Genomic DNA, 14,896 nt, shown 5'->3' on the forward strand with positions numbered 1-14,896 from the left:
CCACCCACCGAAACCCAGACAGGCACGTCTCCATCCCACCAAAGTGCACAACAGTATAAACACCCAAGATGAAACACAAAAGGAACGTTACCAACATCTACCCAAAAAAGAACCAAAAACAAAACGGAAAATAGACTCTTTCCCCCTCTCCCCTAAACAGAGCTCCAAAAAGAAGACATACAAAGCAATACGAGAAAACATAGCCAATTTTAACAACAGAAAGAGAAAAAAGAACCCCAACCGAAACCCCACCAACATTCCAAGGGGGAGAGAAGAAAAACAAATAAACAAAAAAACCCCAGAGAAAAACAGAAAAAGAAAAAGGGCCCAATATAGGCCAACATATTGTCACTGAGTCCAAAAGTTCTCAAGCTTCCACCAGTCTTTTTCTTTTTGCATAGTTCAACACCTCATCGGGCGACTCAAAATAATGATGTTGGTCTTCGTGCGTAACCCACCGCGCGCGCCGGATACAGCTGACCAAATATCACCTGCTTTTTAAAGAAAATCCTCTTGACTTGATTGAAGCCTGCCCTCTTCCTCGCCACCTCCACGCTCAGCTCATACTATCTCCCGTTACAGCTTCAACATCGCTCGCTACTGGCTTCTTGTTTCTACCCTTTTGCACACTTCTGATCCTTTTTTCCGTAAACCAATGCGAGGAAACAGTGCCCAGCTGCCTCAACCTACAAATCTTCCGATTAAAACCAGGAAAAAGTCTGAGGGAAAGGTCCAAAAGTCCAACCAGAGCGGGAGCCACCAAATGTGCGACATACTCCTCCGTAGCCGCCACCGGAAGTCGAATATGGCCAGTTCCTGGGGTACAAATTGAATCTAGTAAAAGTGAGGTTTGTATGGTCCAAGCAAGAGGGCAGGAGAGGAGACTGGTGGAGTTGCCATTTAAGGTGGTGGGAGGTAGTTTTCGTTACCTGGGAATTCAGGTGGCAAGGAGATGGGAGCAGCTACACAAATTAAATCTGGGCCGATTATTGGAACAAATGAATGAGGACTTTCGGAGATGGGACATGCACCTGTTGTCACTGGTGGGGACGGTACAAACCATGAAGATGACGGTTCCCCCAAGAATTTTGTTTCTTTTTCAATGTCTCCCTATTTTTATTCCAAAGGTTTTTATTAAGCGGGTGAACAGGGCGACATCTGGGTTTGTGTGCGCTGGTAAAACCCCGCGAGTAAAGAAAGTGTTGCTGGAGTGGAGCCGAGGGGAGGGAGGGCTGGCATTTCCGAACTTTTGCAACTACGACTGGACTGCAAATATAGCCATGATTAGGAAGTGGGTAATTGGGATGGGGTCGGTGTGGGAGCAGGTGGAGGCGGCATCTTGTAAGGGCACAAATTTGTGGGCATTGGTAATAGCGCCTCTGCCGTCCTTGCCAGCCCGGTACTCCACAAGCCCAGTGGTAGTGGCGGCCCTGAGAATCTGGGGGCAATGGCGGAAGCATATTATGGGAGCAGTCTGTGTGGGCTCCAATCTGTGGTAATCACCGGGTTGTAACGGGGAAGATGGATGGGGATTTCGGAAGTGGCAGAGAGCGGGTATTGAGAGGCTGGGGGATCTGTTTATTGATGAGAACTTTCCCGGTCTGGAGGATCTGGAAGTGAAATTTGAATTGCCGTGAGGGAATGGGTTCTGATATCTCCAGGTAAGGGATTTTGTGCGAAGTCAGATTTTTACCTTTCCGCTCCTTCAGCCAGGACAAGATAGTTTCTAGAACCGGGGTTGGGGAGGGGAAGGCATCGAAAATTTACAAAGAACTTATGGAGTGGGCGGAAACCCAGATCGGGGAGACAAAAGGTAAATGGGAAGATGAGTTGGGAAAGGAATTGGAGGCGGGTCTGTGGGAGGATGCCCTGAGCAAAGTCAATACGTCCTCATCATGTGCCAGGCTCAGCCTGATACAATTCAAGATGGTTCACTGGGCACACATGACGGTGGCCCAGGTGAGCAGGCTTTTGGGGATAAAGTTCAGGTGTGGGCGATGTGCAGGAGGGCCCGCAAATCATGTCCACATATTTTGGGCATGTCCAAAGCTCGGTTGATTCTGGCAGGGATTTACAGATGTCATGTCCAGGATGTTAACGGTGAGGATGGCACCGAAAGACCTGGGAGTCCAGGAGGCAGGAGAGGCTGATGTTTTGGCCTTTGCCTCCTTGCTAGCCCGGAGACGGATCTTACTACCGTGGAGGGACTCTAAGCCCCCGAAAACAGGGGTATGGGTTAGTGACATGGCTGGGTTTCTCAGGCTTGAGAAAATCAAGTTCGCCCTGAGAGGTTCATCATGAGGGTTTGTTCGTTTATTGACTTCTTCGAAGAAAATTGAATCGTCAGCTGATTCAATTAGGGAGTTGGGGGGTGGGGGGGTTAGACTGTGTCGGTGTAGCTTAGGCGAGATCTGTGGGAGATTGGGGGGGGGGGGGGGTTTACGCATTGAACTACGTTTATATCTGTATTGTGTCTTGTTATTATAAAACTATGAATGCCTGAATAAAATGTGATTTTCACTTATTCATGCAAAAGAGGAAGGTTTGGTAGCCTAGTCTACAAAATACAATAAATTACAAATAATTTTTAATTCTAGATTTGCTGGTCTAGAGTAGAAAAGGATAGGACCAAGGCAGGTGAATGGCATTCAGATATACATTACCATGCCCATATTCAATTACAGGTTCAAAGGGCTGAATGATCTCCTTGCTCCTTTGTTTAAAATTTACAGTGCAGAAGGAGGCTATTTGTCCCATCGAGTCTGCACCGGCTCTTGGAAAGAGCACCCTACTTAAGTCCACACCTCCACCCTATCCCCAGTAACCCCATCTAACCTTTTGGACACTAAAGGGCAATTTAATATGGCCAATCCACTTAACCTGCACATCTTTGGTCTGTGGGAGGAAACCGAAGCACCAGGAGGTAACGCACGCAGACACGCGGAGAAAGTGCAGACTCCACACAGGCAGTCACCCGAGGCTGGAATTGAACCTGGGACCCTGGAGCTATGAGGCAGCAGTGCTAGCCACTGTGTCACCATGTCGCCTTCCAGAATATGGTTTGCCTTCCTGATTTTTGTTAATACATACAAATTTTAAAAAGCTGTTTTGTTATGTGACATGCTATAGAATGCCAACTGAGCTTGACCAAAATGTGTGTTTTGCTTTAGCTTTAAACTTGCATTTTAGCCCAGTTAAACTAAACCAAAATGTTTTAATCCGAAATAGAAGTGCTTCCGAAAGATGGACTGCTGAATTACTCCCTTTCCCGTATTAAATGATGCACCAGAAAATAATATTTGAGAAAATTATTCAAATGCCTAATTTATTGTGCCTAAATTCTTAGGGAATTGTTATAAGGACATGTGACATTCCATCAACATAAGACCATTTAACTTTTCAGGGAAAAGTATATCCAGATGCACTACAACTTGATGGAGCAAAACTAAAGCAGTCAGAATTGAATGCACTGGTGAAAGAAAAGGCAGAATTTATTGAAAAGATCGACGGAAGGGGGAAAGTCAAGGTAAATATGCAAATATTTTTGAAATTTGGTTCTGTGCCTTAATCTCACTTGGCAAGGTATATATCAAACAGTTTGTGAATATCATTGAGGAGTTGATATACAGAGAATTCTGATGGGGTATTGGTTATCGGCCCGTCACAGTAGTTATACCATTGCACAGAACATTAAACAATAAATTATTGGAACTTGTACCAATGCAATGTAAGAATTGTGGGGGATTTTTAATCTTCATGTCGAATGGACCAATCAAATTGGCAATGGTGGTCTGGAAAGTGAGTTTGTGGCATGCTTTCATGACAATTTCCTGGAATAGTAGGTTTCTGGAACCAACTAAGGGTGAAGCTATTTTAGATCTAGTATTGTGCATTGAGGCAGGGTGAACTCGTATTTTCGTTATAAAAGAATCTCTGCGATAAAATGGTAATGATACAGTTCAATTTGACATTCAAGTTTAGAAGAGGCATACTGTAGTTCCAAACAAGAACCTTAAAGCCAGTTGCTTAGCTATGAGAGGAGAACTGGCTACGGTTGCTCGGGTAAATGGAGTAAAAGGTATGGCAATAAATAAATAATGGGAAACAATTGAACGTTTAGACTTTTTTTTTCAAACAACAATACATTCCAATTCAAAAAACTAAAGATCATCCGAGGTTTACCAAAGAATTGTGGATAGTATAAAAATTTTAATGTTAAAAAGAATAGTAGGAAACCAGAGGGTTGAAAGTGGTTTAGAAACCAGTGAAGAATGACCAAAAAGTTAATAAAAAGGAAAAAATAGAATACAAGACTAAATTTACCAAGAATGTAAAACCAGATTCAACAGCTCTTACAAATATATAAAAACTAGATAAATAGTGAAAGGACCCGTTGGTCGCTCAGATCCAGAGACAGGAGAAATTATCATGAGAAATAAAGAAATATCAGATATATTGAACAAATAATTTGCCTGCTTTCACAGCAGAAGACGCAAATTACATACCAGAAATAATAGTGAGATAATTAGTACTGGCAGATTTTTTTTTAAATTTGAAACCTGAAGTGATTAAAACCTGACAAATCCCCAAGTCCCAATTGCCTACGTTGTAGGGTGCTAAATAATGTAGATATAGTTGGATGCACTGGTTATGATTTGCCAAAAGTTCCTAGATTATACAGTGGATTACAAGTTTGCAAATGTAACACATCTATTCAGGAAAGGAAGGAGACAGATAACGGAACAACAGATCAGTTAGCCTGACGGGTATTTGACATGGTGCGACACAGGACGTTAATATGCAAGGTAACTTTTGAAGTTTTGTACAATATATTGGCATGGATTGTAGATTGGTAAAAGGACATCAAGCAAAGAGCATTTTCAACTTGGCAGACTGACTAGTGGAGTGCTACAAGGATTTGTGCTCAGTTCCAGTTATATAAGAATAACATTTAATAGCGAGACAAAAAGACAGATTTTTGTATCTGGGTTTGCTGGCGGCGAAACGCTCGGTGGGGTTGTAAGCTGTGAGGAGGAAACAAACCGGTTGCAAGACAGGCTAAGTGTGATTTCAACAAGATGGCAGATGGAATAGAATATGGGGATATGTGACGTTGTTCCGAAAAAAAATTTTTAAGGCTTGAAACTTGTCAATGTTGATGTACAACGAGACTTTGATGTACTCATGCAAGGAACATGCAAGTACAGCGAACAATTAGAAAAGCAATGGGGCCTTCCGGTTGCAGCATATAAGTGGAGGTCTCGTGTTTGGTGGCTCTTGCCAGAGCTGTCTTTTTAGTCTCGTTTAGTTTTTGATGAAGATTTGTTCTTGGGTAGGTTTGGGCCATTTATAGAATATCAAAAGCCGGAAAGCAAACTCCAGCGAAGAAGGGAGCATGCAAAATCCGCCATCGAACATGGTGAGGGGTGCAGCAGGAGGAAAGATGGAGGGTGGGGCTGCACCATCACGGTGGAGAAGATGACGGAGGTGATGGCTATTTTGAAAAGCATCAGATGGTGATGATGGCCTCGCTTAATGCGTGGGTGGGTGAGACCTTTGCCCTGGTGAGGGAGTAGTTGGGGAGAACTTCCAACGGTATGGGAGCAGTGGGAGAAAATTAAAGGGTTCAAGGGGGGCCTTCCAGCACAGTGACCCACTTCACCTTGATGGATCTGGTGGCAGAGATTAACAGAGGGCTGTGAGCTAAGATAGGAAACCTGGAGAACGGGTCGCGAAGGCATAACCTGAGGATCATGGGTATGCCTGAGGCCTACAGAATACTTTGCCAATATGAAAGGAAAGTTGATGGGGGAGGCGGGCCCTCCCAGTACGAGTTCGACAGGGCCACCGATCGCTCCGTCCAAGGATGAATGAGCCACCGAAGGCGGTGATAGCCTGTTTCTATACTTTTTCAGGTGTTTCTATACTTTTAAGGTGAAGGAGAGAGTACGCATATACCCTTGTTGGAGAGGGTTTAAACTCTTATGGCAGGGGGATGGGAACCAATGCAGGAATTCGGAAGGTAGTAAAGAGGGGACAGAAACAAAAACTGGTCAGGAGAAAAGTGGAAGACTGAGAAACCGATTGAACTGCTGAGTCTGGCAGAGGGGTGGGAACCAGAACAGTAGGTCTGCGGGAGAAATAACTGAGGGAGAGCTACAAACTAAGAGCAGTAAGATTAAGAGGAAGAGCAGGTAGCGAGCGGTTGGTTATTGCAGCAGGGCTGGTGGGCTGAAGTGCATCAGTTTCAATGCGAGGAGTATTTCAGGTGCACTTAGAGCTTGGATTAGTACGTGGAATTATGATGTTGCTATTACAGAAACTTGGTTGAAGGAGGGACAAGATTGGCAACTAAACATTTCAGGATTTAGATGCTTCAAGCAGAATAGAGGGGGATTCAAAAGGGGTGGGGGAGTTGAATTATTGGTTAAGGAGAATATCACAGCTGTGCTGAGGTAGGACACCTTGGAGGGTTCAGGCAGCGAGGCAATATGGGTAGAGCTGAGGAATAGAAAGGGTGCTGTCACAGTATTGGGGGTTTACTACAGACTTCCTAACAGCCAGCGGGAGATAGAGGAGCAGGTATGCAGATAGATCTTGGAAAGATGCATAAACAATAGGGTTGTTGTGGTGGGTGATTTAAACTTTCCCTGTATTGACTGGGACACACTTACTGCTAGAGGCATGGCTGGAGCAGAATTTGTAAGGAGCGTCCAGGAGGGTTAAATAGCCCAACTCAGGAGGGGGCCAAATTAGACCTAGTGCTGGGGAATGAGCACGGCCAGGTGATCAAAGTTTCAGTAGGGGATCATTTCAGGAACAGTGATCGTAATTCTGTACGTTTTAAGCTGCTTATAGAAAAGGACAAGAGTGGTCCTCAGGTGACGGTGTTAGACTGGGGAAAGGCTAATTACAACAGCATTAGGCAGGATCTGGAGCGTGTTGACTGGGTGACTTTGTTTGAGGGAAAATCAACATCTGGCATGTGGGAGGCTTTCAAATGTCAGTTGATTAGTATTCAGGACTGGCATGTACCTGTGAGGATGAAAGATATGGGTGACAAGTATAGGGAACCCTGGATAACGAGGGATATTATGAACCTTGTCAAAAGAAAAAGGAAGCATTCGTAAGGTCTAAAAGGCTTAGGCCAGCTGAAGCCCTTGAAGAATATAAAGCAAGTAGGAAGGAACTTAAGGTAGGAGTTAGGAAGGCTAAAAGGGGTCATGAAATGTCGTTTAAACAGGATTAAGGAAAATCCTACAGCATTTTATACATATGTAAAGAGCAAAAGGGTAGCCAGAGAAAGGGTTGGTCCATTCAAGGATATTGGAGTGAATCTATGTATGGAACCAGAGGAAATGGGAGAGATACTAAATGAATACGTTGCCTCCGTATTCATCAAAGAGAAGGACTTGGTGGATGAGTATAGGGTAGAGTGTGTAGCTATTCTTGAGTCATGTTGATATTAATAAAAAGGTGTTGGGCATCTTAAAAAGCATTAAAGAAGATAAGTCCCCAGGGTCTGATGGGATCTACCCTAAAATACTGAAGGAGGCAAGAGGGGAAATTGCTGGGGCATTGCTTGAATTCTCATTGGCTACAGGTAAAGTTCCAGAGGACTGGAGAGTAGCCAATGTTGTTCCATTGTTTAAGAAGGGCAGCAGGGATGATCCAGGAAATTATAGGCCGGTGAGCATTACGTCAATGGTAGGGAAATTATTGGAAAAAATTCTTAAGAGATAGGATTTACTCACATTTGCAAAGGGGAGGTCGTGCCTCGCTAATTTGATTTGAGTTTTTCGAGGAAGTGACAAAGATGATAGATGAGGGAAAGACTGTAGATGCTGTATACATGGACTTCAGTAAAGTCTTTGACATGGTACCTCATGGTAGACTGGTACAAAAGTGAAATCTGAGGAGAGCTGGCAAATTGGATATAGAACTGGCTTGGCACAGAAGCAGAGGTTAGCAGTAGACTGGTGCTTTTCTGAATGGAAGGCTGTGACTAGCGGCGTTCCACAACGATCAGTTCTGGGGCCTTTGTTGTTCTTAGTGTACATAAATGATTTGGAAAAAAATGTAGCTGGTCTGATAGTAAGTTCGCAGAAGGCACAAAAATTGTTGGAGTTGCGGATAGTGAAGAGGATTGTCAGAGGATGCAGCAGGATATAAACTGGTTGGAGTCTTGGGAGGAGAAATGGCAGATGGAGTTTTGTGTGAGAAAATGCACTTTGGATTTAATTTGATTTGATTTATTGTCACATGTATTAGTATACAGTGAAAAGTATAATTTCTTGCATGCTATACAGACAACGCATACCGTACATAGGGAAGGAAGGAGAGACTGCAGAATGTAATGTTACAATCATAGCTAGGGTGTAGAGAAAAGATCAACTTAATAAATGGTAGATCCATTCAAAAGTCTGATGGCAGCAGGGAAGAAGCTGTTCTTGAGTCAGTTGGTACGTGACCTCAAACTTTTGTATCTTTTTCCTGACAGAAGAAGGTGGAAGCGAGTATGTCTGGGGTGCATGGGGTCCTGAATTATGCTGGCTGCCTTTCCGAGGCAGCGGGAATTGTAGACAGAGTCGATGGATGGGAGGCTGGTTTGCTTGATGGATTGGGCTGCATTCACAACCTTTTGTAGTTCCCTGCGATCTTGGGCAGAGCAGGATCCATACCATCTGTGAAACAACCAGAAAGAATGCTTTCTATGGTGCATCTGTAAAAGTTGCTGACAGTCAAAAATCCTTAGTCTTCTGAGAAAGCAGAGTCGTTGGTGTTTTCTTTATAACTGTAGTGTTGGCGTACTTCCGGTTGCGGCTATGCTGAGCTAAGTCACACGTTCGGCAGCTCCTGCCAGAAACGGACATTTAGGCTCTTTTTAGGGGCCCCAGCAGCATTTGTTCGACGGTTCCCAGTGTGGGATGGTGACAGTACTATTTCCCCGGCACTATGGATTGGACCAGGAGTGGAGCGGTGAAAAAAGTAATTCTGGTGCAGTGAAAAGTGTGAGGGAGGTAAACCAAGATGGCAGCCGGTGGAGGCCAGGCAGCGTGGGCGCCGTGATCGCAAGAGCAGCAGGAGTTCCTCAAGCGCTGCTTCACGGAATTGAAAGCAGAGCTGCTGGAGCCGATGAAGGCTTCGATCGACAAGCTGGTCGAGACCCAGAAGGCCCAAGGGGCGGCGATCCGAGAGGTGTGGCAGAAGACCTCGGAAAATGAGGGCGAGATATTGGGCCTGGCGGTGAAGGTGGGTATAAGCTCAACATGGGGAAGTGTGAGCTATTCGTGATACACCCAGGGGACCAGGGAAGGGGGATAGACGAGCTTCCACTGAAGAGGGCGGAAGGGAGTTTTCGGTACCTCGGGATCCAGGTGGCCAGGAGCTGGGGGGCCCTACACAAACTCAACTTGACGAGGCTGGTGGAGCAGATGGAGGAGGAGTTTAAAAGGTGGGATATGCTGCCACTCTCCCTGGCGGGTAGGGTACAATCGGTGAAGATGACAGTGCTCCCGAGGTTCCTTTTTATATTCCAGTGCCTCCCTACCCTGATCCCTAAGGCCTTTGTTAAGCGGGTCAGTTGGAGCATCATGGGATTTGTGTGGGCGAAAAAGACCCCGAGGGTGAGAAGGGTGTTTCTGGAGCGGAGTAGGGACAGAGGAGGGTTAGCGTTACCTAATCGGTGTGTGTATTACTGGGCTGCCAATGTGGCGATGATACGCAAGTGGGTAATGGAGGGGGAGGGGGCGGCGTGGAAGAGGCTGGAGATAGCGTCCTGTGTGGGCACAAGTCTGGGATCGCTGGTGACAGCACCGCTGCCGCTCCCGCTGACTAGGTACACCACGAGTCCCGTTTTGGGGCAGTGGGTCTTGTTGGGGTGGAGGTCAGCCACATACACACACACACACACACACACACACACCACCCCAAGTGACTCGGCGTGGCTGGGGGACAGGTTGGAGTTTTTGTTCTTGGAAAAGGTCAAATTTGGCCTCAGGAACGGATGAGGGGTTCCACCAGAGATGGGATTGTTAATTGTACGTTTTGAAGACCTAATTGCTGCCAAAGTTTGGGGTGGGGGCAGTGCGCACGCACCGGGTACTGTTGGTGTTAAAATGTTGAATATAAATATTTTTCAAATAATTAAATTTGAATTGTTTCTTGGAGCAGCCCGGCCAGGTGGTAGATGTTTCAGTAGGGGAGCATTTCGGTAACAGTGACCACAATTCAGTAAGTTTTAAAGTACTGGTGGACAAGGATAAGAGTGGTCCTAGGATGAATGTGCTAAATTGGGGGAAGGCTAATTATAACAATATTAGGCGTGAACTGAAGAACATAGATTGGGGGCGGATGTTTGAGGGCAAATCAACATCTGACATGTGGGAGGCTTTCAAGTGGCAGTTGAAAGGAATTCAGGACCGGCATGTTCCTGTGAGGAAGAAGGATAAATATGGCAATTTTCGGGAACCTTGGATGACGAGAGATATTGTAGGCCTCGTCAAAAAGAAAAAGGAGGCATTTGTCAGGGCTAAAAGGCTGGGAACAGACGAAGCCTGCGTGGAATATAAGGAAAGTAGGAAGGAACTTAAGCAAGGAGTCAGGAGGGCTAGAAGGGGTCACAAAAAGGCATTGGCAAATAGGGTTAAGGAAAATCCCAAGGCTTTTTACACGTACATAAAAAGCAAAAGGGTAGCCAGGGAAAGGGTTGGCCCACTGAAGGATAGGCAAGGGAATCTATGTGTGGAGCCAGAGGAAATGGGCGAGGTACTAAATGAATACTTTGCATCAGTATTCACCAAAGAGAAGGAATTGGTAGATGTTCAGTCTGGAGAAGGGTGTGTAGATAGCCTGGGTCACATTGAGATCCACAAAGAAGAGGTGTTGGGTGTCTTAAAAAATATTAAGGTAGATAAGTCCCCAGGGCCTGATGGGATCTACCCCAGAATACTGAAGGAGGCTGGAGAGGAAATTGCTGAGGCCTTGACAGAAATCTTTGGATCCTCGCTGTCTTCAGGGGATGTCCCGGAGGACTGGAGAATAGCCAATGTTGTTCCTCTGTTTAAGAAGGGTAGCAAGGATAATCCCGGGAACTACAGGCCGGTGAGCCTTGCTTCAGTGGTAGGGAAATTACTGGAGAGAATTCTTCGAGACAGGATCTACTCCCATTTGGAAGCAAATGGACGTATTAGTGAGAGGCAGCACGGTTTTGTGAAGGGGAGGTCGTGTCTCACTAACTTGATAAGAGTTTTTCGAGGAGGTCACTAAGATGATTGATGCAGGTAGGGCAGTGGATGTTGTCTATATGGACTTCAGTAAGGCCTTTGACAAGGTCCCTCATGGTAGACTAGTACAAAAGGTGAAGTCACACGGGATCAGGGGTGAGCTGGCAAGGTGGATACAGAACTGGTTAGGCCATAGAAGGCAGAGAGTAGCAATGGAAGGATGCTTTTCTAATTGGGGGGCTGTGACCAGTGGTGTTCCGCAGGGATCAGTGCTGGGACCTTTGCTCTTTGTAGTATATATAAATGATTTGGAGGAAAATGTAACTGGTCTGATTAGTAAGTTTGCAGACGACACAAAGGTTGGTGGAATTGCGGATAGCGATGAGGACTGTCGGAGGATACAGCAGGATTTAGATTGTTTGGAGACTTGGGCGGAGAGATGGCAGATGGAGTTTAATCCGGACAAATGTGAGGTAATGCATTTTGGAAGGTCTAATGCAGGTAGGGAATATACGGTGAATGGTAGAACCCTCAAGAGTATTGAAAGTCAAAGAGATCTAGGAGTACAGGTCCACAGGTCATTGAAAGGGGCAACACAGGTGGAGAAGGTAGTCAAGAAGGCATACGGCATGCTTGCCTTCATTGGCCGGGGCATTGAGTATAAGAATTGGTAAGTCATGTTGCAGCTGTATAGAACCTTAGTTAGGCCACACTTTGGAGTATAGTGTTCAATTCTGGTTGCCACACTACCAGAAGGATGTGGAGGCTTTAGAGAGGGTGCAGAAGAGATTTACCAGAATGTTGCCTGGTATGGAGGGCATTAGCTATGAGGAGCGGTTGAATAAACTTGGTTTGTTCTCACTGGAACGAAGGAGGTTGAGGGGAGACCTGATAGAGGTATACAAAATTATGAGGGGCATAGACAGAGTGGATAGTCAGAGGCTTTTCCCCAGGGTAGAGGGGTCAATTACCAGGGGGCATGGGTTTAAGGTGAGAGGGGCAAGGTTTAGAGTAGATGTACGAGGCAAGTTTTTTACGCAGAGGGTAGTGGGTGCCTGGAACTCGCCACCGGAGGAGGTGGTGGAAGCAGGGACGATAGTGACATTTAAGGGGCATCTTGACAAATACATGAATAGGATGGGAATAGAGGGATACGGACCCAGGAAGTGTAGAAGATTGTAGTTTAGTCGGGCAGCATGGTCGGCACGGGCTTGGAGGGCCGAAGGGCCTGTTCCTGTGCTGTATTTTTCTTTGTTCTTTGTTCAGGCAAGGAGCTGGATTAGGGGTTCGCCCCTGTCTGCACTCTGAGCCCTGGCTTTGTAACTCAGAAAAAGTAATAAAGAAAGGCAAATGGCATGATGATCTTTATTGCAAGGGGCTTGTTAAGGAATAAGGTAGTCTTCTTGCAATTGTACAAGGCTTTGATGAGAGCATACCTGGATGCATTGAGTGATCTGATGGTGCATAGTCCATGCACTGTCAGCAATTTTGGCCTCCCTATGTCAGGAAGGATAAACTTACGTTGGAGGTGGGTACAGCAAGGTTTCACCAAATTAGTACCTGGGATGAGGGTTATCCTGTGATGAGAGGCTGAGTAAATTGGGCCCATACTCTGGAGTTTGCAACATTGAGAGGTAACCTCATTGATTCTGAAGGGCTTAACAGGGTAGACGCTATGATGTTGCTTCTCCTGACTTGGGAATCTAGAACATAAGGACAGCCTCAGGAGAAGGGGCGATCATGTAGGATTGAGATGAGGATAAATTTCTTCATTCAAGGGTGGATAGGGAGAGAGCAGCTGAGAAATGCGAGGGGGGACGATCTATGAACATGGAGAGAAGACCAGCAGAATGCTTGCACAGCAGCTTAGAAAGAGGGAGGCAGCCAGGGAGGTAGGGAAAGTAAATGACTGAGATGGGAACCTGGTTGGAGATTCAGCAGGAATCAATAAGGCGTTTCGGGATTTCTACAGTAGGCTGTATAGGTCGGAACCCCCTACGGGGCCGGAGGGGATGAGGCACTTCTTGTGGGGGGCTAAATTTCCCAACGGTGGACGGGAAGCTGGTAGAAGAGCTGGGGGTCCTGATCGGGTTGAAGAGATAGTGGAGGGTCTGAAGGTCATGCAGACGGGTGAAGCCCCGGGGTCGGACGGGTACCTCGTGAAGTTTTATAAAAAGTTCTCTGGGATATTGGGGCTGGTGTTGATGAGGATGCTCAATGAGGCAAGGGAAAGAGGGGTATTGTCCCCGACGATGTCACAGGCCACGATTTCGCTGATTCTGAAGCGGGACAAGAACCTGGAGCTGTGTGGGTCCGACAGGCTGATATCCCTGTTGAATGTGGACGCTAAACTGCTGGACAAAGTTTTGTCCTCCAGGATTGAGGATTGTGTTGCGGACGTTATTGGGGAGGACCAGACAGGGTTTGTTAAGAGTAAGCAGTTGGTGGCCAATGTAAGAAGGCTGTTAAATGTGATCATGATGCCCCTGGAAGGTAGGGAGGTGGAGGTCATGATCGCAATGGATGCAGAAAAGGCTTTTGATCGGGTAGAATGGGATTATCTTGGGAGGTACTGGGACGGTTCGGATTTGGGCGAGTCTTTATTGACTGGGTCAGGTTGCTGTATCAGGCTCCTGTGGCAAGTATACGGACGAATCGGACAACATCGGACTATTTTAGACTGCACCGGGGGACGAGACAGGGATGCCCCCTCTCCCCTCTGTTGTTCACGCTAGCTATAGAGCCGTTGGCAATTGCTCTGAGAGCCTCAAGAGTCTGAAAGCGGCTGGTCCGGGGGGGTGGAGCACAGAGTCTTGCTCTGTGCAGACAACCTGCTTCTGTTTGTATCTGACCCATTAGAGGAGATGGAAGAAATAATGAGGATTGTAGGGTAATTTTGCTGGTTTTCGGGGTATAAGCTAAATATGGGGGGAAAGTAAGATGTTTGCGATCCAGACAAGGGGACAGGAGAGGCGATTGGGGGAGCTGCCGTTTAGATCAGTAGGGGGAAGCTTTAGGTACCTAGGCATTCAAGTGGCGCGGGAAGGGACCGGCTGCATAAATTAAATCTGGCCCGGCTAGTAGACCAAATGAAGGACGATTTTCGGAGATGGGACGCGCTCCCGTTGTCAATAGCTGGGAGGGTGCAGGCGGTGAAGATGACGGTCCCCCGAAATTCCTGTTCGTGTTTCAATGTCTCCCTTTCTTTATTCTGAGGTCCTTTTTTAAATGGGTCAACAAAGTGATCTCTGGCTTTGTTTACGAGGGCAAGACCCCGCGGGTAAGGAAGGTAATGCTTGAGCGGAGTCGGGGAGAGGGTGGGCTGGCGCTGCCAAATTTTAGTAACTATTACTGGGCGGCGAATATAGCCATGGTCATGAAGTGAGTGGTGGGGAGGGGTCGGCATGGGAGCGTATGGAGGTGGCTTCATGCCCAGTTTGGGGGCATTGGGAACTGCGCCTCTGCTGTTCCCGCCGGCACGGTACTCCACCAGCCCCGTGGTGGTGGCGGCCCTGAGATTCTGGGGGCAATGGAGGAGACGTGTGGGAGCAGAGGGAGCATCGGTCTGGTCCCCAATCTAATATTCACCGGTTTGCCCCGGGAAGTATGGATGGGGGGTTCCCGTTATGGCGGAGAGCAGGGATTGAGAGGGTGTGGGGGGGGGGGTTTAT

The 14,896-nt window shown here is 46.6% G+C and overlaps 1 protein-coding gene across 9 annotated transcripts in view; it reads left to right on the plus strand.

The window, feature by feature from the left end:
• Positions 1-14,896, plus strand: part of LOC140425083 (uncharacterized) — a 137,750-nt gene that overhangs the window by 57,991 nt on the left and 64,863 nt on the right. For all 9 annotated transcript variants that reach the window (XM_072508942.1, XM_072508945.1, XM_072508941.1 and 6 more), the window contains one exon: positions 3,404-3,526. In XM_072508942.1, the coding sequence (XP_072365043.1) occupies positions 3,404-3,526 (123 nt within the window). The remainder of the gene's footprint in view (positions 1-3,403; positions 3,527-14,896) is intronic.

This window comes from Scyliorhinus torazame, chromosome 6 (genome assembly GCF_047496885.1).
Source record: "Scyliorhinus torazame isolate Kashiwa2021f chromosome 6, sScyTor2.1, whole genome shotgun sequence".
Classification (NCBI taxonomy): Eukaryota; Metazoa; Chordata; class Chondrichthyes; order Carcharhiniformes; family Scyliorhinidae; genus Scyliorhinus; species Scyliorhinus torazame.